This window comes from Periophthalmus magnuspinnatus, chromosome 3 (assembly GCF_009829125.3).
Source record: "Periophthalmus magnuspinnatus isolate fPerMag1 chromosome 3, fPerMag1.2.pri, whole genome shotgun sequence".
Classification (NCBI taxonomy): domain Eukaryota; kingdom Metazoa; phylum Chordata; class Actinopteri; order Gobiiformes; family Gobiidae; genus Periophthalmus; species Periophthalmus magnuspinnatus.
The window spans coordinates 15,277,365-15,299,420 of record NC_047128.1 but is presented as its reverse complement, the minus strand read 5'-3'; the positions used below and the strand labels follow the sequence as shown (position 1 = coordinate 15,299,420).

At 41.9% G+C, this 22,056-nt stretch overlaps 1 protein-coding gene across 1 annotated transcript; it reads left to right on the top strand.

Annotated features, from left to right (window-relative positions):
* The first annotated feature begins 3,586 nt into the window (after positions 1-3,586).
* On the top strand, positions 3,587-21,714 carry LOC117393828 (aggrecan core protein-like). Its single transcript, XM_055229821.1, has 20 exons — positions 3,587-3,658; positions 4,564-4,650; positions 5,906-5,997; positions 6,757-7,060; positions 7,285-7,459; positions 7,564-7,691; positions 8,087-8,252; positions 9,386-9,513; positions 11,306-11,539; positions 11,886-12,057; positions 12,188-12,306; positions 14,036-14,329; positions 15,256-15,432; positions 15,590-16,093; positions 16,917-17,375; positions 17,895-18,191; positions 19,139-19,291; positions 19,453-19,535; positions 21,103-21,244; positions 21,476-21,714. The coding sequence occupies exons 2-20, from the start codon at positions 4,566-4,568 to the stop codon at positions 21,493-21,495; spliced, it is 3,732 nt and encodes a 1,243-aa protein (XP_055085796.1). The 5' UTR covers positions 3,587-3,658; positions 4,564-4,565; the 3' UTR covers positions 21,496-21,714.
* The last annotated feature ends 342 nt before the right edge of the window (positions 21,715-22,056 follow it).

The window sequence follows — 22,056 nt, the reverse complement described above, 5'->3', positions numbered from 1 at the left end:
TCCTCATCTATGGCGAGGTATGGATGGAAATCCATCTAGCGTCCTCATGGGGAACATGCATAGACCGCTCAGCCACTGTCCCCCGAACATTAATGCTGCTTGTTTCTCTATTAAATATCGTCAATGAATTGACAAGTTGTTACACTGTGAACGAATTGTGTGAATATGAAATTTTTACTTACCGGTAATTAGACTCAAAGTTAAGATGATGCATGAGAAGCTCTACACTTACAGACAAAATAGGTTTTTCATCAAACACACATTTTTAAGTGTGCTTTGAATCAAAACCTCTTCTTTCAGCACATGGCGTGTTTTGGAGTCTGCGTTTAATCCAGATAACAATTAGTTGGTATTTCAATTATTTATTAGTTGTGATTAATCAATTATGATAATTAGTTTCTGTCCTACTAAATAACACTACTCATTAATGGTTAATGGTTAGTGAAGATAAATCATGTAGTTCATTAACAAAGTATTTAGCAAAATGAGAATAGTGTGTGTTACAGTGCATATTAATTAGGCTAACTGTTCCTACCAGGTCGTTCACTTCAGTGAAATGTTAGGCTATTGAGAACAGTGTCATGCAAAAATACCATTAGGCCTACATACCATCTTTAAATTTGAATGTAAAGAGGTAGAATAACAGTAAATGTAGCATAAATAAACCCAACTGAAAAAATCTATTTGAATTTTTACAACACTAAAACAGATTTAAATACTGCAGGTGATTATGAGGCTGACAAAGAACATGCAGGCTCCAGCTAATCAGTAGGCAGTAGCAACACTGCAACTTAAGAGAAAGGAAGGAGTCATCCAGAAACACAAGGGGAGCAGGGAACAGGAGGATGAGAGAGGAGCAGATACTGGTCCCTCATGACACTTTAACGCCTCTATTCTCAGCTCATTCCCAGGTCAATGTGACTAAAACTATGACTGAAGTTACAAGTCATAGATGAGCTGATGTTGAACCTGATCTGATTTCTATTAGTGACTAGACCCAAGAACTCACTGTATTACAACATAATCTGCATTTTAACAATATTATTTTAAACATAGCTGTCTCCATGAGCTGTTATGTTTACAATTGTCATGGCAATACATGAAAAATATCACATATCTAACAACAACAAATTCTTAGAAAAAAGACCATATTGCTCTTCCTAACCCGACATTTATACACCACAAATTAAGGTCATATGAAATTAAAACTACTGAAATGAAAGGTATTTGTAACACCATAATATCCCCAGAATCTTTGTGAACCAACTGAACATGTCCACCAAACCAAAGTCGCTATAGAGGTTATGCAGATGACATCACAGCCTTTATTACTGAACTTATTAGTGGAACGTTATTAGTGAGTGGCAAAGGTATGAGTGTCAATGAATAATGACATTTTCACCTGAAAAAGCAGCTACAGTAATAACAAATATAAAAGTCTACAACTCCCCTAAATATTTAGTTTGTACCTGACTCTAAAACAAGAAAATCAAGTCACCAGTATAAAACCAGTGAAGACTGAAAGCACAGAGACACTGCAGACTCACTCACATTTACCACTGATACAGACTCTGGATTAGACACAAATGAACTGAACCTTTGTCTCCTTAAATAACATGTTTCTGAGTCTGTGTGGCGAGGATATTAATTATTTTGGGATGAAAACAACAGCTCTACAGACAAAAAAACAAAGAAACACATTTTGTCTTTTGGTTGCTCATAGTTCTGCCTCAGTGCCACTCATTTGGAATGTTGAGGGGTATTCTTCTAATAAAATGATGTCATAATAAATATAGTTTAGATTTCAGATTAGTTTTATGTTGACAATCATTAACCAAACAATTTATGACAAATTGTAATGTTTTATTCATGTTGATGACAGAATATCAGTCATTTAATGCGCTAAACCTGGTTCTCAACAGTCGGATGTCACAGCATAGAATTACCATTATCCGATTAAAAATTCAGATTAAATTCACACAAAAATAATCTCTAAAACGACTCAAACCGAAGCACAATCAGGAAATAATGCTTACAAAGTAGTTTAAAGTCTAGTGTTTGTCTTATCTTTGTGTTTCTCTGATCAGACATGGACCTAAATGGGGGCTAAATGGTTAGCTGTGAACTAACCCAGGACTAAACCAGGACTAAACCAGGACTAAACCAGGACTAAAATGGCATCAAACAAGGTTTAAAACTGGACTAAACCAGGACTAAAACTGCATTAAACAAGGATTTAAAATATACTAAACCAGGACTCACCCATACCCTGTTTAAAGAATTTTACTATCATCATTTTGATTTAACTTTTATATAAATAATGTCAGAATGTTTATTGGTATTTTAGTGCTTTTATTTTGGTAGTCAGATGGGAACTGTTGTTGTTTTCTTTGTTTCCGCTGGACCATTGATAGAGAAGCACGCCTAGTTTACAAGCAGAAGTGTGGCATGTCGGCTATCCAAGCCAATTAAAGTTAATAAAGGTGTATTTTAAGGTTATTTTACCTCCCAAGTATGGGTCAGCCAGCGAGTTCGACGGTGGCGTTGGTGGCATCAGTGGCCAAGGTTGTATATTCAAATTCAAGATTGTACAAGCCACAATAAAGATGAATCAAGCCATCAGTAAAATAATTGTTTACTGACTGCATGAGTAGGTGGTGTGATAAACAATATGTGCAGTCTATGGACTCACCTCAGTTTTTAAAGCAGGACTCTTTATAACTTCATTAAGTCATGGAAAAGGAACCTGAAAACCGTTGACCGCTGCAACTGTTTTTCCCGCCTCCTGCAGAGGGCGCGTGGGACGTGTGACGCATGTGACGTGTGGCGCGTGGGACCAGTGCCGGGTTTGAATCCGAGCTCCCCCCAAAATAAAAACGGCCATTTCATTTTTATCTGTGGTTGAAAGAGTACTGCAAATTTGTAATAAAGTAAAAGTTCAGAGATTAATCTCTCAGCTATGTCCAGTCAGAGCAGGCGACGCAGCGCTGTCTCTGAGTTTGTCACAGCACTGACCATTGGGGTTTATAGAGTAAGTAATCACATTTACATGGTTAGAATTTTACTCAGTTACAAGTATAAGGGAAGATTGTAAAATCTAGTCAAAAAATACAATTACCCCGAAAATGTTTTCAATTACAGTGACGTGATTATTTGTACTTTTGTTATATATCCACCCCTGATCTTTTATCTATGTTAAAATTATGTGTGTGTTTTTTAACATTGATCTAAAATAAATAGGCATAATCACTCGCAAATCAGGGTGTGTGGATTCAGACCAGGACTAAAGATGTGAGGCTTCTACTCTGACAGTGTTTAAATAAACTCAGGCTCAGTTGGTTCTGTTTGGTGGGGCATATGATTGAACGGCTTTTATTCTGCACTCTTCTCTTTTAATGTTAATTTTTGTTTGTATTGTAATTTTAACGTATTTCTTATTCTGCAAAACATTTTGAATTACCTTGTGTACAAATTGTGCTCTACAGTCCAAATAAACTTGGCATATCTAAAAAAAACGGTCTACACGTGAGCCCCTCCTCCGCGTAAAAGCGCAGGGTCCGAGGTAAGAGCCGCTTTTTCAGGACAGAGCTCCGGAGGATCCTGTGGCGCAGAGAGGAACCAACGACACAACGCGACCATTTCACCTGCTCAACTCAAGGTAAAAGGTCTGCCGTAATTCTGCTTTTGTGTTTAGCCTTGACAGGTTAAGATCTGGTTTAGTCTGGGTTTATTTAATCTTTAGTCCTGGTTTTATTTTGTCTTAATTGGTTTACTAGGTTAATTTCATTGTAGACATAGGCTCTGGTTTAGCCCCTCCTTAATCCTGGTTTAGTTCTGCAATTGGTTTATTTAGTCGCATTATTCCTGGTTTAGTCCCCTTTTTTAGTCCCGGTTTAGTGTTTTTAAGACCTGGTTTAGACCTGGTTCAGTCCTGGTCTTTAGTCTTGGTTTGGACCTTGTTCAGCCCTGTTTTTAGCCCTGGTTTAGTGCCTTGTTTTGTCCTGGTTTAGTCCTGTTTTTTAAATCTGCTTCAGTTCTGGTTCAGACCTGGTTCAGTCCTGGTTGTTATTCTTGGGATGATGGAGCAGGGCGTTGAATGGAGCAGTGTGAGAAGTTACGTCACTCAGGAAACACCAAAGCCCAAGAACAAGTGTCCTTTTAGTCCTGGTTTAGTCCTGATGTAGTATTCATGTAGTCCTGGTTCAGACTTGGTTTAGTCCCACTTTATTCCTGGTTTAGTTCTGGTTCAGTCCTGATTGAGTCCTGGTTTACTGCTGGTTTAGTCCTGTCACAGTCCTGGTTTAGACCTGGGTTAGACTTGTGTTAGTCCTGGTTTAGTCCTGTTACAGTCCTGGTTTAGACTTGGGTTAGTCCTGTTTTAGACCTGGTTCAGTCCTTGTTCAGGCATGGTTCAGTTGTGGTTTAGTCCTAATTTAGTCCTATTTTAGTCCTGTTTTAGTCCTGGTTCAGACCTGTTTTAGTCCTATCACAGTCCTGTTTTAGTCCCCCTTGAGTCCTGGTTCAGTCATAGTTTAATACTGGTTTAGTTCTGTGTTTTCACAGATATGGACCTCCGTGTGATACTCCTGGTTGTGATCCCAGCTCTGGTTTTGGCTTCATCTGATTATGTTTACGATGAGCAGTTTTTGGGTGAGAAACACAGATATTTGACCTGGTTTAAGTTGAAATCTCTGTAATTACTGGACCTGGTCACATGAAACAAAAACTGTCACAAAGTTAAACATCTTCTTTGTCAGGATAAATAAACTAAAAGAAAATACTGCTGCATGATTATTTTAGTAGTCGCCTAGTCTAGGTCTGAAGCAATAATTGTTATGGACTCCAAAACATGTCATGAGCTGAGACGAGAGGTTTTCAGACCCAGGGAAAGTCGCAATTACTTGAAATATGAACAATTAATTGAAAGAATAATTGTTAGATAAAATGATTACCAAAATAATCCTTAGCTGCAGCCTTAGAGTAGTCTATTACTAAGATTTTATTCAATAGAGTTTTAAACAAATAAATGTTGACATCTGGTGACTGAATTATTGATTAAAATGGTTTATTATTTTGTTGACATTTTTTATTTAATGCCACTGTTTAAGTTATATAACATATTTTGGCCTTTAGAGTTTGTTAGTCCACACAACAGTGATCAAAATGATTACACGGTTATTGTGATTAATCATTGCAGTCCTAAACTCCAGCCTCTAAAAATGAGACCTGAGTGTGCACAGACAGCATAGGACACACATTCATACAGAGAGTTCATGGAGCCCAGCACTGACAAAACATCAGGAAACAAACTTTTATATTACACAGACCACTCATTTGTTATATTTAAGATTTTGCTAAAGTAAATGACGTTTTCTTTCCCACTTTAGCCACTTTTTTTTTTTTTTTTTTTTTTTTTTACTGGTTGGAAATCATGACATCACACTAGTGAATTCCATAACTGTTACCTAGCAACCATGTTATACACTGTGTCAAAACTTCTCATTTGCACAGAGGTTATTATCTGACAAATAAATATACAAGAAAGCCCCTTTATGTTGTTGAAATCATGTTTAATTTTATACTGAATTAACCTTTTCATCATGTGTTTTTGAACCCTCTAGAACAGAACTCTCTCTGCTTCCTGCAATTTTCAATATATATTTTTCAACATTTCTTCTCAAATTGCTTCTTTATTGGTGTAAAACTGTATTTTTTATGTACAGCAGGTATTATCCTATTAAATGAAGTCCAAATTAGAGAAAAATAAATAAATAAATAAACCCGTCATATGCACTATACAGCTAATCACATTCTGAAACATTTCGTGATACTAAAGATACGAGCGTGAGTGCTACCTCCACTAAGCCTCTGACTTCGACCTCTGAACTCTGACTTCTGTCCTCAGACCCTGAAGAGGTGCTGTCTGTGTCCACTACTCTGCAGAGCACACAGCGCCCCCTATTGGGCTCCTCCATCCGGCTGCCTTGCTACTTTCAGGTCAGAAAAACAACACTTTGAGTCTTGGTTTAGACCTCTTTTAGTCTTGGTTTAGTACTAATTTAGACCTCTTTTAGTTTTAGTTTAGTCCTGGTTTAGACCTCTTTTAGAACTCTTCTAGTCCTGGTTTAGTCCTTATGTAACACAGTCCTGTAGTATATTTTTCTACCAATCCTGTTGTGCAGCAGAGCCAAAAAAACTAAAAAACAAACAGAACTAGTTCATTTTAAAGAGTAGTCACCACGAGAGTTCATAAGCACTTTTCACAACTCTCAGAGACCCGAGCAGAGTTTTGCCATAAACAGTACACTTCCTGATTCTCGGACAATAGAACACTTTATATTTAGATGGAGACAGCACACAGTGGACTTATCTAGACCTCAAGAGCTGCTTATACAATACATCTGTACTAAGACAAAACACATTTTACTCAAATACATGGAAAAATACTATTTTGATTAAGTGCAAACCTACTGCACAGGAATTAAAATGAGTGTCTTGGTTTAGGTTCAAAAGGATTAGATTCAAGCATTTAAGGCAAAGCAAAAACCTGAAAAGTGACAGCCGCTTTAACTCACAGATGCAGTGTAGGTTTGGTGTAGGTTCAGTTGTTGTGATAGTGGGTTTGGTTGTGGGTTTAGTTGTGGATTTTGCAGCAGGGTTTTTTGTGGGTTTGGTTGTTGTTTAGGTTTAGTTTGTGTGTTTGTTTTTTGTGGTTGAGGGTTCGGTTGTTGTTGTTGACTTGAGCTGTGTCTCCAGGACCACACAGTGGATGACCCGGGAGCGTCTCCTGTGGAGCCCCTCTCGCACAGGATCAAGTGGAGTGTCCTGACAGAGGAGGGTTCCCGGACGGTCCTCGTGGCTCTGGAGGGCAAAGTCCAGGTCTCTGAAGACTTTATGGACCGGGCCAGTCTGCCGGAGTACCCCCCCTCCACCCAGACAAGCCCCCAGGACATGTCTCTGCTCTTGTCCCAACTGCGGCGCTCTGATTCGGGGGTGTACCGGTGTGAGGTGCAGAGAGGCATAGAGGATCACCACCAAGACATCACAGTCAATGTCACTGGTACAGCCCTCCTTTTCTGCATCCTCTGCACCTTCCAAACCTCCTCTGCACCTTCCAAAACTCCTCTGTATCCTCCAAACCTCCTCTGTATCCTCCAAACCTCCTCTGTATCCTCCAAACCTCTGTGAGCATCCTTCTCCGCTGCATCCCCCAAATCACCTCTATACCATATATTCACTGTCCCCCTCTGTACCATACATTCACTCTCCTTCCTTTGTCTTTAGGGGTGGTGTTTCATTATCGTGCTGCTGGGGGGCGCTACAATCTCACGTTTGAAGAGGCTCAGGCTGCATGCTCAGAGAACAGCGCCACCATTGCCTCAGCAGAGCAACTGCACGCTGAGTTTGAGGACGGATTCCACCAGTGTGATGCAGGCTGGCTCTCTGACCAAACTGTCAGGTACACTTCACCTGTACGTGTGTGTGTGTGCGTGTGGACAGGGACACTTTACTTCTAGATTGTGTGTGTGGACATTTAGAGACACTGTGGACATGTGTGGACAGGTATCCGATCCATGAGCCAAGGGAGGAGTGTTATGGAGACAAACTCAATGTTCCTGGAGTCCGGACTTATGGAGTGAGAGAGACCAGTGAGACCTACGATGTCTACTGCTTCACCTCCAACATGACAGGTACATTTAGGCCTGGTCCTGTCCTGGTTTAGTTCTACATTTGTCCCGGTTCAGTCCTGGTTTATTACTGCTTTAGTCCTGCTTTAATCGTATTTTAGTCCTAGTTCAGTCCTGGTCTGTCTCTTTGACTCCTGAGCCTTTCTCTGTGGAGTTTGCATGTTCTCTCTATGTCTGATTGGGTTTCCTCTGAGCATTCTCGTGTCCCCATCAACCCAAAGCATGCACAATCCTCCAGCTAAGGTAACCATGACCAAGACTAGCTTACGATCTGGAGTTGAGTCCCACTGCTTCTGACAGGTTTCACCCAGAGACACTGAAGGATCAAATGGGTCAAATGCAGATGACACATTTCCCTATCGAGACAATAAAGTGTAACTTACTCCCTTTCTCTCCAGGGCGTGTTCTCCCGGTCGTGTTCCCACTCCGGTTCACTCTCGCTGGGGCACAGGTGGCCTGTAGGTCCCTGGGCGGTCGGTTGGCTTCTGTGGGGGAGCTGGTCTTGGCCTGGTCCTGGGGTCTGGACTTCTGTAATCCGGGTTGGCTCAGGGATGGCAGTGTCAGGTATTTGTTCAGTTCATCAACTCCTATAGTCTCCTTAGTTGATATTTTCCATAATGTAATTTATTTTATTTATTTGTATTTAGTTATTTATTTGACAGGGACAATGCAGCCATACAAAGTCACAGGCAGAGCATCTAGCTAATTCTCAAGTCCTATCTCTGGTTGGGCTTCTCCTGCACAAAACAGTTTCAAACATTTTAAAAGCACAATCTTGACTTGAGCCTTGAGGTGAACGGCTTAAGCTCTGTGATGCTCTTCAGTTCAGGGCGTAGTGTCTTCCATAGTTTACAGTATTGATGTGATATGGCTGACTGTCCCGATGTGGTTCTGCGGTGTGGGATTATACTGTTATTACTGGAGGTTATCTCTGAATAAATCTATTTATGGGATTATTAATGCATGTGAATATTATCTTGAGAATATAACTAATTCATTGGCTGATTGAGCTGCCGGGTCCCTGCTGTCTGCAGTTTATGTGAGAGCAGATCATAGCATGTACAGCAGTCCTGCCTGGTTTGGAATATAATGCTTAATTTATTTAAAACTGTTGAGACTGCTCTGTATGGCTTTGGATATTTTTTGACAAGTTTACCAATTTATTTATTTATTATTATTACTATTATTTTTTTTATTTAGTTGGGGATCAAGAAACAGCCCCAGATATTTGATTTCTGTCACAGAATATATTTTTTTTAATTTTGATTTGAAAATTTGGAGCAGAGTTCATTTATTAAAAACTTTAAGGGCCTGTACCTGATTTCTTTCTATTTGTGCAAACATGTCTTGCAGCAGCACCGACATATTGTTATAGTCCTATGTAAGTGTTTGATTTTCAGCAAAAAGGTGAGATTGACTAAGTGAAAAAAACTGTTGGCTAATGCTAGCTAACTTGTGACTGTAATTTTATGTGTGAGAGACTTTTTAAGAGCACAAATCAGCTCACCTGTTGTAGTTCCAACTAAAGCCACCCTTTTTGGTCAGATTGTATTAAAATAAATAGGTTAAAGTCTAACAAGCCTCAGACAGAGCAGTGGCTACAGTTAGCATCACACCCCCAGAGAATGTTGATGGCATCAGGTGCAAAATATTAACATAATGAAATGGTTCTGCGTACCTTTCCCCTCCTTGTACAGGTACCCGGTGCGGTTTCGCAGGCCTCAGTGTGGAGGGGGCCTCCTTGGGGTCCGGACTGTGCACCGGAACCTAGACCAGACGGGGTTCCCTCTCCCAGAGTCCCGTTACCAGGCCTTCTGCTACACAGGTGAGATCAGGTTTAGATCGAGTTTAGACCAGGTGTAGACCTAGTTTAATCCTGACGAGTAAAAATATATGAAAACATCTGTATTTTGTTGAGCGTGATGTCAACAATGTGGGACTCTCTAAAACAGAACACTCTACTTGCTGTAATCTTAACATGTTTTTCAACTTTCTTCATAAATTGCTTCTTTATCAGTGGAAAACAATCATTTATATTTACAACTAGTACTATCCCACCAAATTAAGTCAGAATTAGAGAATTATCAAAAACAAGTCATATACACTTGAAGTCCTGGGTTAGACCTGAGTTAATAATAATATCACTAAAACTAATAGTGACTAGTAGTAATTTTTCCTTAGTTTTCCCCAATATTTATAAAAAATCAGCTTTTTTGTTATTAAAATTACACACACACTGTAGGGACTATTATATCCAAAGCTTTGGCACAATTTACAGATATAAACTGATACTTTAAACATAATTTTAACAAAATAAAGGTGTTGTTATATTTGTATTCATCAAATTATACTCTGTGTACATTAGAGGAGTTTTGGCCCAGTGTACAATATGGTTGCTAGGGGACAGTTATGGAATTGCCTAGTGTAATGTCATGATTTCCAACCAGGAAGTACATTTTTAAACCTAAAACTATGGCCAAACTGGGAATTTTAAAAAAAAATAGTTCAGTAAAATCTTAACTATAATGATCTTAACTGTATTTTAGGGCAATGAGAAGCTCTGTCAAAGGCACTTTAAACACTGAGGGGGGTGGTATTATGCTACATCACTCTGCTCGTTTTGTGTGTTGTGCTCGTCAAGGCTAGCTGATATAGAGGCAAATTTGGAGCCGAGTTGATATTTGGTATTCCTACCTCAAGTATGATAGCAACCAAAGAGCCAATCCACAGTGAGGCTGTTGAATGTAATGCTCCTTCCCGCCCACTCCCCGCACCACTGGTTTAGCAGGAAGTGGGCTCTTAGCAATGCTGTCATTCAAAATTGATTGTTATTAATGTTATATATTTTGATGCACTGACAAAATAGCTAAATAAAAATACCAGGATCATGTAGAGCGGGTTAATACAAACATTTTAAGACCAAAATGACGAGGCTCACTGCAGCAGTTACAGAGAGGGGTGACAATTTTTCAATGTAAAGTTAATTGGAGCCAGAGTTGATGGAGCCAGAAGCTCACCCATAATCACTTTCTATGTGGAACGCGTCAGCTAGCAGGTTAGCTACGTCTACCCGCTCCATGCTAAACCAGTGGTGCGGGCGGGAAGGGGCATTACCTTTAAGAGCCTCACTCTGGACTGGCTCTTTGATCGCCCCTATAACTGCTAGCCTCGATGAGCTTCATTTGGCTGGAGTCAAATGCTATGGGTGATGTCACACTCCTTTAGTCCACTTCTTTATACAGTCTATGGTATAAATCGATTAAACAATGAGCAGTGTGTTACACACATGGGCGCTTTCGGCTCCATCGACTCTGGCTCCAATTCATTTTCTATTCAAATATTGTTGCTAAGTGCCTGCTCCCTGCTAAACCAGCGGGAAGGAGCCACACCTTCAGCAGCCTTGCTCCTTATTGGCTCTTTGGTTGCTGTGATACACGTGGTTGGAATTCCAAATATGGAACTCGGCTCCAATTTAGCCCTGAAAACTGCTTAGACTCATGACCTTCATTTGGAGCTAAACGCAATGGCTGATGTCACACTCATTTAGTCCACTTCTTTATATATATATTGTTTATGTGCTATTGCCATTGACGTGGTGACTTGTGTGTCTGTTTCAGAGGGTCCTGTAAGGGTTGCTGTAGAGGAGGAGGGCAGTGGAGGAGTCCTCACAGTAACAGAGCACCCCCAGCTGTTCTTCCCTCAAACTACACCCCCCCGCGAGGCCCAAGGTGAGACAGAGACACTCAGACCAATCAGCGCGGAGCAAATGCCTCTGACCCCACCCCCCTGCTCCACACGGCCAATCAGCTTACCCCCTCATGTGGAGCCAGACCTGACACTGCCCCCTACAGGTGAGAATCAGAACACACAGTAACAGGATCAAATACTATAACAAAGCTTATGAAAGTTTTATCATGCATTTATTAACCACCCATTTTTGTCCTGGTTTAGTCCTGGTTTAGTCCAGGTGTGGTTCTAGCTTAGTCGTGGTTTAGGTCCTGGTTTAGTTATGCCTGACTCCTGGTGTAGTCCTTCTTCAGACCTTGTGCAATCCTGGTTCTGTCCCGGTTTAGTCCTGCTTTAGTCCTAGTCATGGTTCAGACCTGGTTCAGACCTTGTTTAGTCCTGCTTCAGTGCTGATTTAGTCCTGGTTCAAACCTCGTTCGGGCCTGGTTCAGTTCTGGTTTCTCTTCTCAGGTGTAGTCTTCCTGTACAGACCTGGGGCGCGGTATGCTTTGACGTTCTCTGAGGCTCAGGAGGCATGTCTCAGAGCTGGAGCTCGGATCTCAACCGGACCAGAACTCTACGCGGCCTTCAAGACTGGACTGCACCAGTGCGATGCTGGCTGGGTCCAAGACCAGACTGTGAGGTACACCAGGATTAGACTAGGACTGGACCAGAACTAAACCAGGACTGGGCCAGTACTGAACCAAGACTAAACCAAGACTAAACCAGGACTGGACCAGGACTTGACCTGGTCTAACATGTATGTGCTGCAGGTACCCGGTGGTGTACCCCAGAGCGGCCTGTGGGGTGGGTCTTCCTGGTGTCCGGACTTATGGGCTCAGACCTGCAGACGAGACCTGGGACGTGTACTGCTACAGCGAGGCCAGCAGGGGTCAGTGTGGAGGCCTGATCTAAAGGGGTGATACTTGAGTCGAGTAAAATGTTCTGTCAGACGTGTCATTTTGGTTTTAAAATGCCCATATTAACCCACTCTGTTTGATCCTGGTGTTTTTATTTTGCTTATTGAGTCTGTAAATCAAGATATGAACATTAATAACAGACCAATCAAGCACCTTTTTCCCTGACATTTCTCCAGCACCAGGTTGGATTGAGAGTGGGACAGCGTTTGGCTCCAAATGAAGCTCATCGAGGCTAACTGTTATAGGGGCAAATTTGGAGCTGAGTTCCATATTTGGAATTCGGACCTGCAATCAAAGAGCCCATCAGGAGAGAGGCAGCTGAATTTAACACCCCTTCCCTTAACTAAACTGTCAATCAACCCTATTGGTAACGCAGCCTTGGGGAAAGAAGGCCCCCGATTCGTCTGCTATTAATGTTCATATATTGATCTAAGGACAAAATAGTGAAACAAAAAGCTCACGATCATGTAGAGTGGGTTAATACGAACATTTTAAGGTCAGAATGAGCCGCTTGCAGAAGTTGCAGAGAGAGGGGTTTTTCAATAGAAAAGTAACTGTAGTTGATGAAGCCGAATTGTGCCCATGCTCACTTCCTGTTTGAAATGCGACAGCTAGTGAGCTAAATATGTCTAGAGCTATATACAGTCTAAGGGCCTAGCAGATGTAAACTCCACTTTGCCTCATGAAATCGTGAAACACGTTGATAAAATCATCCTGTGAATAAACATGTTAGGACCATAGCCTGTAGCGGTAGCTCTGTGGAGATAGGTACCCGACTAGCTGCTGCGTTCCACACAGGAAGCGAGCATGGCCGTGATTCGGCTCTACATTATTTCACTATTTTGTACCTAAATCAAAATATTAACATTAATATGTGATCAATCAGACGCCTTCTTTCTACAAGGTTGCTCCAACCTGCATTAGCAGCTGATTGACAGCGCTGCTAAGCACCCATCCCTGCCAAATCAGCAGTGTGGGTGGGAATGGGCGTTACCTTCAAATGCCTTGCTCCTGATTGGCTCTTTATTTGATACATGTGGCCAGATGTCCAAATATGGAACTGGGATCCAAAATTAATTTGGAGCCAAACGCTGTGAGTGACGTCACACTCACTTAGTTCACTTCTTTTTTCATATATTCTGCGGATAGGACTTGGGGGCCCATATTACGCTATTTTATTTTATGTTATAATTTCATCAACACAAACATACCTGGAGTTGTGTTTTGTTTCATTCAAATGTTTAACACACAAACCCTGCAAACCTTGAGTTCTTCTCTTAAACTGAAAATACTGTGTTCAACCTCGTAATGTCATGTGGTAACATAGGATGTGGTCCACTGTGTTTTTAAACTCCATACACCTTCAGTTGAATAATTTGGATAAATTCTACTCTGGAAATCTCTACTGAACTAAAAGCAAGTTAACTTGAAAACTACAGCTTCATAACATCACAAGGTGGAACAGAGCATATTGAATTTTAGAGATGTAGACAGACTAATAATAAAGGGTTACTTAAGGATTACTTAAACGTGTGTGAATGAAACGAAACACAACAGGTATGTTTTTGAGGTGATAACAACACTATAACATGGCTTAAAGCTCACAAGAGTCAATTTTGTGTAATTGAATGTGTAATCAAACATTTAAAAGATGTTGGTTCATCCCTAAACCTCTTGCTCAGTGCCATGTTTGTCCTGCAGGTGAAGTGTTCCCTCTAGCGTCCCCTGGTGGCTGGTCATTCCTCGAGGCGCTGCAGGGGTGCTCTTCTCGGGGGGCAGAGCTATCGTCTGTGGCCGATCTGTACGTGGCGTGGAGGCAGGGCTTTGATTGGTGCAGAGCGGGCTGGCTGTCTGATGGATCTGTGCGTTATCCAATCAGCCGTCCCCGAGCACAGTGTGGGGGCGGGGCTACAGGAGTACACACCATTTACATCAACGACGACCAGAGCGGCTTCCCCAGCAATAGTGCACGCTTCGACGCCTTCTGTACTCGAGGTACTTCTATAAGTACTATCACTACTATTGCTACTACTACTACACCTAAAAAAAGTACATGCTTCGAAGCCCTCTGTACACGATGTACAGCTACTATAAGTACTACTACTACTACTATAACTACTATTAATACTACTAGAAGGAGTACACACTTCGATGCCTCTTTTACTACTACATGTACTACTACTATTACTGCTACTGCTAAAGAGAGTACATGCTTCAATGCCTTTTGTACTGAAGGTACTATAGCTACTATAACTACTACTACTACTGCTCCTACTACTACTACTACTAAAGAGAGTATATGCTTTGACGCCATCTATACTCGAGGTACTACTACTACTACGACCATAAGTATTGTTACTACTACTGTAACTACTATTAATACTACTAAAGAGTGCGCACTTCAATGCCTTTTGTACACGAGGGACATTTACAAGTACTTCAACTACTACTAGGCCTGTCACGATAATTACTATAAGGACTTATCATTGAATAAATGATTGCTGGGACAGTATATTTTGGGGCTCAATATTTGTTGTTTGTACAGTTACTTTGCAAATATGGGGAGACTTTGGGTATTTTTGTTGTACTACAGAAAAATGTTACTGTAGAAAGTAAGTGACTTCTCTGTTGCAGTTCATGCCTTTTAATCATATTGCTTATTTAAAAATAGGATTATCTTGTATTATTGTTGCATTGTATCAGTCCCATTAAGTACTTTTAATATTATCATTTATTGCAATATCTCTCTGTAGAAATATATCGTGCTTCAAAATGTGTTATCGTGACAGGCCTATTACTTCTACTCCTGCTACTACTACTGCTAAAGAGAGTATGCTTTTTGACACCTTCTGTATACGAGGTACTACTTCTACTACATTACTACTACTAATGTAGACACCGTTTTCACCTTTGTCTTTCAGTCAAGGCATCCAATGAGACTACAGTATACATCACCACCACTGATACTACAGATAGTATAGATGCTTTTACTACAGATACTACAAATACTACTACAACTACTACTACTACCTCCCCTGCTGTGGTGGACGTGGACGAGGCTCTGAACATGACCAGCTCCACACACCTGTCCAGACCAGGTGAGAAGCAGTGCTGCAGGTCACTGGTTCTATTCCATCTCGATCACATGTCAATCCTGAGCAAGACACTCCATCTGAAATGATCATATTAGGTTTTTATTTTTTCATTTTTCATTAAGCCTGTGATGAAAAGTGACAGTTTATTCCTTGTCTACAGTTCCATCGCCCATCCCTGCCCCGGATCATGTGGAAACCTTGGGATCTGCTTCTGGGTCTGGTCTTAGACCGGGGTCTGGTCTTGGACCGGGGTCTGGTCTTGAACCGGGGTCTGGTCTTGGACCGGGGTCTGGTCTTGGACCGGGGTCTGGTCTTGGACCGGGGTCTGGACTTGGATCCGGGTCTGGACTTGAATCCGGGTCTGGACTTGAATCTGGGTCTGGACCTGGATCTGGACTTGGGTCAGGTTTTGAGTCCTCAGGGTCTCTGAGTGGTCTTGGGCTCGGTCTCTCTGGATCCGGATCTGGTATAGACCTGGTATTCTCAGGCTCAGACTCGGTCCTGGTCCAGACTGGTTCTGGTTCCAGTTCTGAGGGTCCACAGGAGGCAGGAGGAGAGGGGAGCACCACACTGATCCTGCCCAGCCCCGAGGCGCCATTCTCTGGAGAGAGCAGTGGCACCGAGGGCCTCTCTGCCTCTGGGGCATCTGAAGGTGTCAGTGGAGGTGAGATATTTCTTAAATCTATTCAAAATTGACTTTAGAACTTTTAACCATGTTGTTTCAGCATTTACTCACCCGAAGTTGTATTTTGAGTAATTCGTGCATGATGTTTCAGCATTCTCTAATGGCTTATTTTCAAGATGCCATTTTGCCAATGAACCCCCGTTTTCACCTCCGCCAGTACATGCCCACTGTGACGTACGCACTTCCTTCTCCAATTTTATTTGCTAAATCTGCGATACATGTAGGTTTTAGTAGAGTTGCATAGTCATTTTGGTACAAATGAAATATAAATCTGCTCATTGGGCACTTTTCTAATGCGGAAGTCAACAGACTTGTTTCTTTTATGAAGTCATTTTAGATCAATATTTCGATTTCATATGTCCAAATTATAACATAATGACCCACGGGTGTCATAGATTATATCTACAGCAGACAGAAGCACAATATGTCTGATTTAAAAGTTCTTGGTGCTGAAAATAGTTAAAAACATGAAAATGCAACAGTAATGAGTTTGTCAGTGTTTAAAATGTGAATTTTGAAGAGAATCCTGTTATCAAAACAGAAATCACAAATCTAATCACATTCACAATGTTTGTCAGAAAAATCAGATATTTTTCCCAAACTGTTCAGACATAACTATTAGACATCCCTGTCTGTCAGATGCCTTCTCATCTTCTTGTATCCCTGTGTATGAGATGCCCTCCCATCCTCCTGTACCCCCTGTGTGTGTGAGATGCCCTCCCATCCTCCTATATACCCGTGTCAGATGACCGGCCCTAACCAACAACTAAAAATATGAATTCTCTCATTTACTCTCCTTCAGGTTTCAGTGGCCTCACCTCTAGTTCAGGAGAAAGTGGACTCGGGTCTGGTCTTGGCTTTGGTCTCGGGTCTGGTCTCGGGTCTGGTCTCGAGTCTGGTCTTGGGTCTGGTCTTGGGTCTGGTCTTGGGTCTGGTCTCGGGTCTGGTCTCGGGTCTGGACTTGGAGGATCCTGGTCTGGTTCTGGGTCTAGTTCTTCTGGGAGTGGGGCTGTGACCTTCATTGATGGAGACATGGTGGACTTTACGCTTTACTCTGGATCCAAAGAGGAACTTAGCGGAGACCTTCTCGTGTTTTCAGGATCTGGACTTGGACTCGGGTCTGGTCTCGGGTCTGGACTTGGACTCGAGTCTGGTCTTGGGTCTGGGTCCGGTCTTGACGGGGTCTTTTTTGATGAATCTGGGTCAAGTTCAGGTTCAGGATCTGGAAGTTTCTCTGGTCCCACGGAGATCACGATGTCAGGTTAGTAGCTATATAACTTATATATCAAAACAAATGAGTTTGGACCAATTCTGTATAATTATGGCCTATTTTTATTTGACTAATTTTAAAGATACACTATGTCACTTTTCTGGTGGAGAGTTGTTGGGAGATGTTATTGCCTGGAATGTTTCAGAGTATGGCATTAAACTTCATGTAGACTAAAGATAGGCTGATATGTTGGGCCGATATTTGCACTTTTTAGTGTATCGGCTATCGGAATTAAATCTCCAGCACAAGCTGATATTTTATTTTGAATGAACTGCTGAATATTTTACACTTTAATATGAAGAGATAACTGCACAAAATGTGACTACTCAGCTCTCTTTTGTATTTGTATGTATACATATATGCTGAAAATCACTTTCTATTGTCTAAAAAAGAGTGTTTTTTTATTATCATTGTGGTATCAGCATCGGTATTGAGTATCGAGTCTATTCTTTAGTATTGAAATCGAGATTGAAATTTTTGCATCGTGACAAAACTATGTTCTGTTGACAGGTTCATTCTTGGGTCAGATCTCAGGGTCTGGAGAAGATCTACAGGAGGCCTCTGGGGTCCTGATGTTCGGATCTGGACTCGGATCTGGACTCGGATCTGGACTCGGATCTGGACTCGGGTCTGGACTCGGGTCTGGACTCGGGTCTGGACTCGGGTCTGGACTCGAGACCTCAGGATCTGGTTCTGGGTCTGGCTCTGGGAGTCCGGTTACTCCTCCATCAGTCACAGAGAGTCATGGTCCTGCCTCCTTGTTTGCCCCACCCACCCAAGAGAACTCCACCAATCAGCTGCCTCTAGGTGAGAACGCCCACGCACATGTACAGGTGATGTGTCACTGTCCACACACACACATACAGGTGATGTGTCGCTGTCCATACACACACGTACAGGTTATGTGTCGCTGTCCACACACACGTACAGGTGATGTGTCGCTGTCCACACACATGTACAGGTGATGTGTCGCTGTCCACACACACACATGTACAGGTGATGTGTCTCTGTCCACACACACGTACACGTACAGGTGAAGGGTCCCTGTTTACACACACACACATACAGGTGAAGTGTCCACACACACATGTACAGCTGAAGTGTCTCTGTCCACACACAAATGTACAGGTGAAGTTGTCGTCATCTTGAGCAGTGTAAATAAACAGGCGTTGCTCTCACACAGAGGCTCATTGATCCAAACCAGAGCTGTCTCAGGGGCTCCTCCCTCGGCTGCTGCCCACAGACGCCCCACCCTTCACGCGGACAAGAGCGGCTCGTGTCTCTGGCTCTGGGAGGGGCTGGTCAAACGTTTCCTTTCTGCTTTATTCCAGCTGAAGCTGTGACTCCAAATGTTCCACAAAGTTTAAATAAATATAAACAGTTAAACTGACTCAAAGTTCACCAGGAAAGTTACATTACAGAATGCACAATTTTCAACTGGTTTCAAACATTTGCTCCTTTAGTTTAAAATATAAAATTTATGGACTTTTGTGGATTTTTATAGTACCAAATGTAAGTTCTTATCAGGACTAAGCAACGACTAAACCAGCTCTATAGCAGGACTAAACTAAGTCTAATCTAAGTCTAGATCAGGACTAAACCAGGACTAAACCAGGTCTATCTGGTCTAGCCCAATTCTAACCCTAGTCTGTCTCTGGTCTGGTTATGATCTCGGTCTCTGGTCTCTGGTTCTCTTTGGTATCTCTGATCTGGTTCTGATACCGGTCTAAGCCTGATCTCTGGTCTGGTCTCAGGGTCCTGCTCCGGGGGCTGGTCTTCCTTCTCGGGGCAGTGTTATCTGCTGCTGTCGGAGCGTCTCACTTGGCCGGAGGCAGAGCTTAGCTGCAGAGAGATGGAGGCTCACCTGGTCAGCATCAGCTCACCTGAGGAGCAGGGCTTTGTCTCAGGTACGGACTAAACCAGGACTAAACCAGGACTAAACCAGGACTAAACCAGGACTAAACCAGGACTAAACCAGGACTAACCCAAGATTAAAGAAGGACAAACAAATGAGTTCCTGACTAGTTTTTATCTCACCATGTCATTCTTGTCTCTGGTTCTGGTCCAGATCTGGGTCAGGTTTATCAGTGGATCGGACTCAACGACCGAGAGGAAGAGGGAACATTCACCTGGACAGATGGCTCTACTCAGGTGAGGATGGCATCTGACACATGGGGAGGGCATCTGGCACATGGAGGGGGCATCTGACACACAGCGATGTAGTACCATAGTATTCCAGACTGGGCTTGGCCTCGAGATTGGCCTAGAGCCATTTTATTTTTTACTGTTTTGTCTCGTCTCGGACTCAAGCATTTGGACTTGGTCTGCTGCATGTGAAGCAAGGACGGCCACACCGGCAGCTCCAGCAGGACATATGCAGCACTGGCCCTGTGTTTCTCAATGGGAACGCGTATAGTCACTTATAACAGGTCTAGGGGTGAAAATGATCAGCTGAATAGACTTGTATTTGCCTCATGGCTGACCATGGCAAGGTCAGCCATGAGGCCAAGATTGCCAAAGTTAATTTGAAAGCACAAATTAACAGTCTTTCTGCCCCAGCAATACATTGTGCTGCTGGTAAATGCACAAAAACAGCAGATGCATGCTTTCTATGTTTTTTGTTCTTTGATGGATGCGTGCCTCTGCTTGTGTCAAGCGTCACAAAGTAGGTTGGATTCTGTTTTCTGAAATCTACGCACACAGGACATGCTGCTCCCTATGCACACCCTGCACAAGCAGTGTGGTCCTCCCCATTCGATTTTAATGTATTCTAAAAAATATACGTCCAAAACATGCTGATTTAAATGCGCCTGTGTCCTAGGCCTTATGCTACAGTGTCTATGCAGAGTGCTGCAACATGTGGGCTGTAGATTGCCTTATAAAATGCACAAATCCATTGTATTTGTCAAGATGTGTGATTGATACATGTGCACAGGCTGGAAAATATCACTGCACATCCAGTAGGAGAATTTTACTGCAGTTAGGAAAACATTGTGAAATGTGAATAAAATCCTGCTAGTTTTGAAGCAGTTTTCTGTAAAGTGGAATTTGGCTTGAAACAGGGGTTCTCATACTATGGTCCCAAAAAGGGGCTCAGAGTTTAAGTGCAGTACAGTCTGGCTTAAACCTAAATTAGCATTGATCAAATGAAATGGAGACAGATTTATAAACACAGTGAGATATATGTGTCATAATGACAATGTAAAATACAAATGCAGAAAATTACAAAGATGTCTTGATGTGGTCTGTCTGTTCAACATTTTTCGATCTTACACACTTTAATATCTCTCAATGCTTGTCTTTTTAAATGTGAAGTTGTGCACCTTAATGCACTTTCTCAGCAGTTTACAGTTATGTGACTTTAAATGTGCTTATGACTGTTGCACTTTAATTTAAATGTTAATGTGCCTATGACAGGTTAGACCACTCATTTTACTAAAAAACACTTAAGATTATATATTTAAGATCTTACCAAAAAAAAACCCCAAACATTTTTGTTTTGTTTGGCAATATTTTAGGTTTCAAAATTTACTTCCTGGTTGAAAATCATCACATCATGCCATAGAGTTCCATAAACCATGCAACCATGTTGGGCCAAAACTCTCCTAATGTACACAGAAACTATTAGTTGACAAAAAATACAACAAAACATATTTATTTATTTGAAATCATATTTAAAGTATCAGAAAAAAAATACATGTGACTGTGTTTGTGGCAGGACTTTGCTCAGTGGCGCCCCCATCAGCCTGACGCATACTCAGGTCCAGAAGAGGACTGTGTGGCTCTGATCTGGGACCAGAGCGGAGACTGGAACGACATCCCCTGTACCTACCACCTCCCCTACACATGCGAGAAACCAGGTCTGAACCATTACCAGGACTAAACCAGAAGTACAACAGGTCTGAACCAGGACTAAATCATAACTAAACTAGGTCTGAACCAGGTCTGAACCAGGTCTGAACGAGGACGCAACCATGACAAAACTAGGTCTGAACCAGGACTAAACTGGGTCTAAACCAGGACTGACGCAGGACTAATCCAGGACTAGAACTGGTCTGAACCAGGACTGAACAAGGTCTCTTGTCTTACAGCTGTATCCAGTGGTCGATGAGCGCCCCCCTGAGGACAGAGTGAACACTGGTTTAAGTTATTCAGAGACTGTGGCCCATGAGGGTCAAACTGAGCGTAGATACACAAAGGTTTATTTTATTTAAATAATGTTTTTATGGATTAATTTTAGTGACACTTTATGTTTTTGTGTTGTCGGCAAAAAGCTGAGAGCAAAAATCCTAGGTCCCGACCAGAATCCTAACCAGATCTGGAAAAGGGTCCTAGGACCTCCAGGTCTCTGGATCTTTAATCAGACTGAAAAGGTGCTTTTATTATAGAGCTGCTATTCTATAGATCTTTGTATCTGACTCAAACAGCACTCACAAGACTACACCTGCAGGGAGAGTCCATGCAAAAACTACTATTTATGCAGAAAAAAGGACTAGAAAACAATGTATTTATGTAAAGACAGATTCAACTTGTGAATCATGAGTTTATTCAGTTTTTACAGATAAATACAAAATCTTCAGCTCACTCTCTCTCTCCTTTCTGCTGTTGTCTCATATAAATCCTTGATCTAAACAAAATGATTAGTCGACTAATACACAGTTTTTTTCGACTG

Bases quoted from the DNA above. Each gene is read 5' to 3' on its own strand.
- LOC117393828 (XM_055229821.1), top strand. From the start codon at position 4,566: ATGGACCTCCGTGTGATACTCCTGGTTGTGATCCCAGCTCTGGTTTTG. The intron at 11,540-11,885 runs GTGAGAATCAGA...TTCTCTTCTCAG, and splicing joins CCTGACACTGCCCCCTACAG to GTGTAGTCTTCCTGTACAGA. The intron at 17,376-17,894 runs GTTAGTAGCTAT...TTCTGTTGACAG, and splicing joins CACGGAGATCACGATGTCAG to GTTCATTCTTGGGTCAGATC.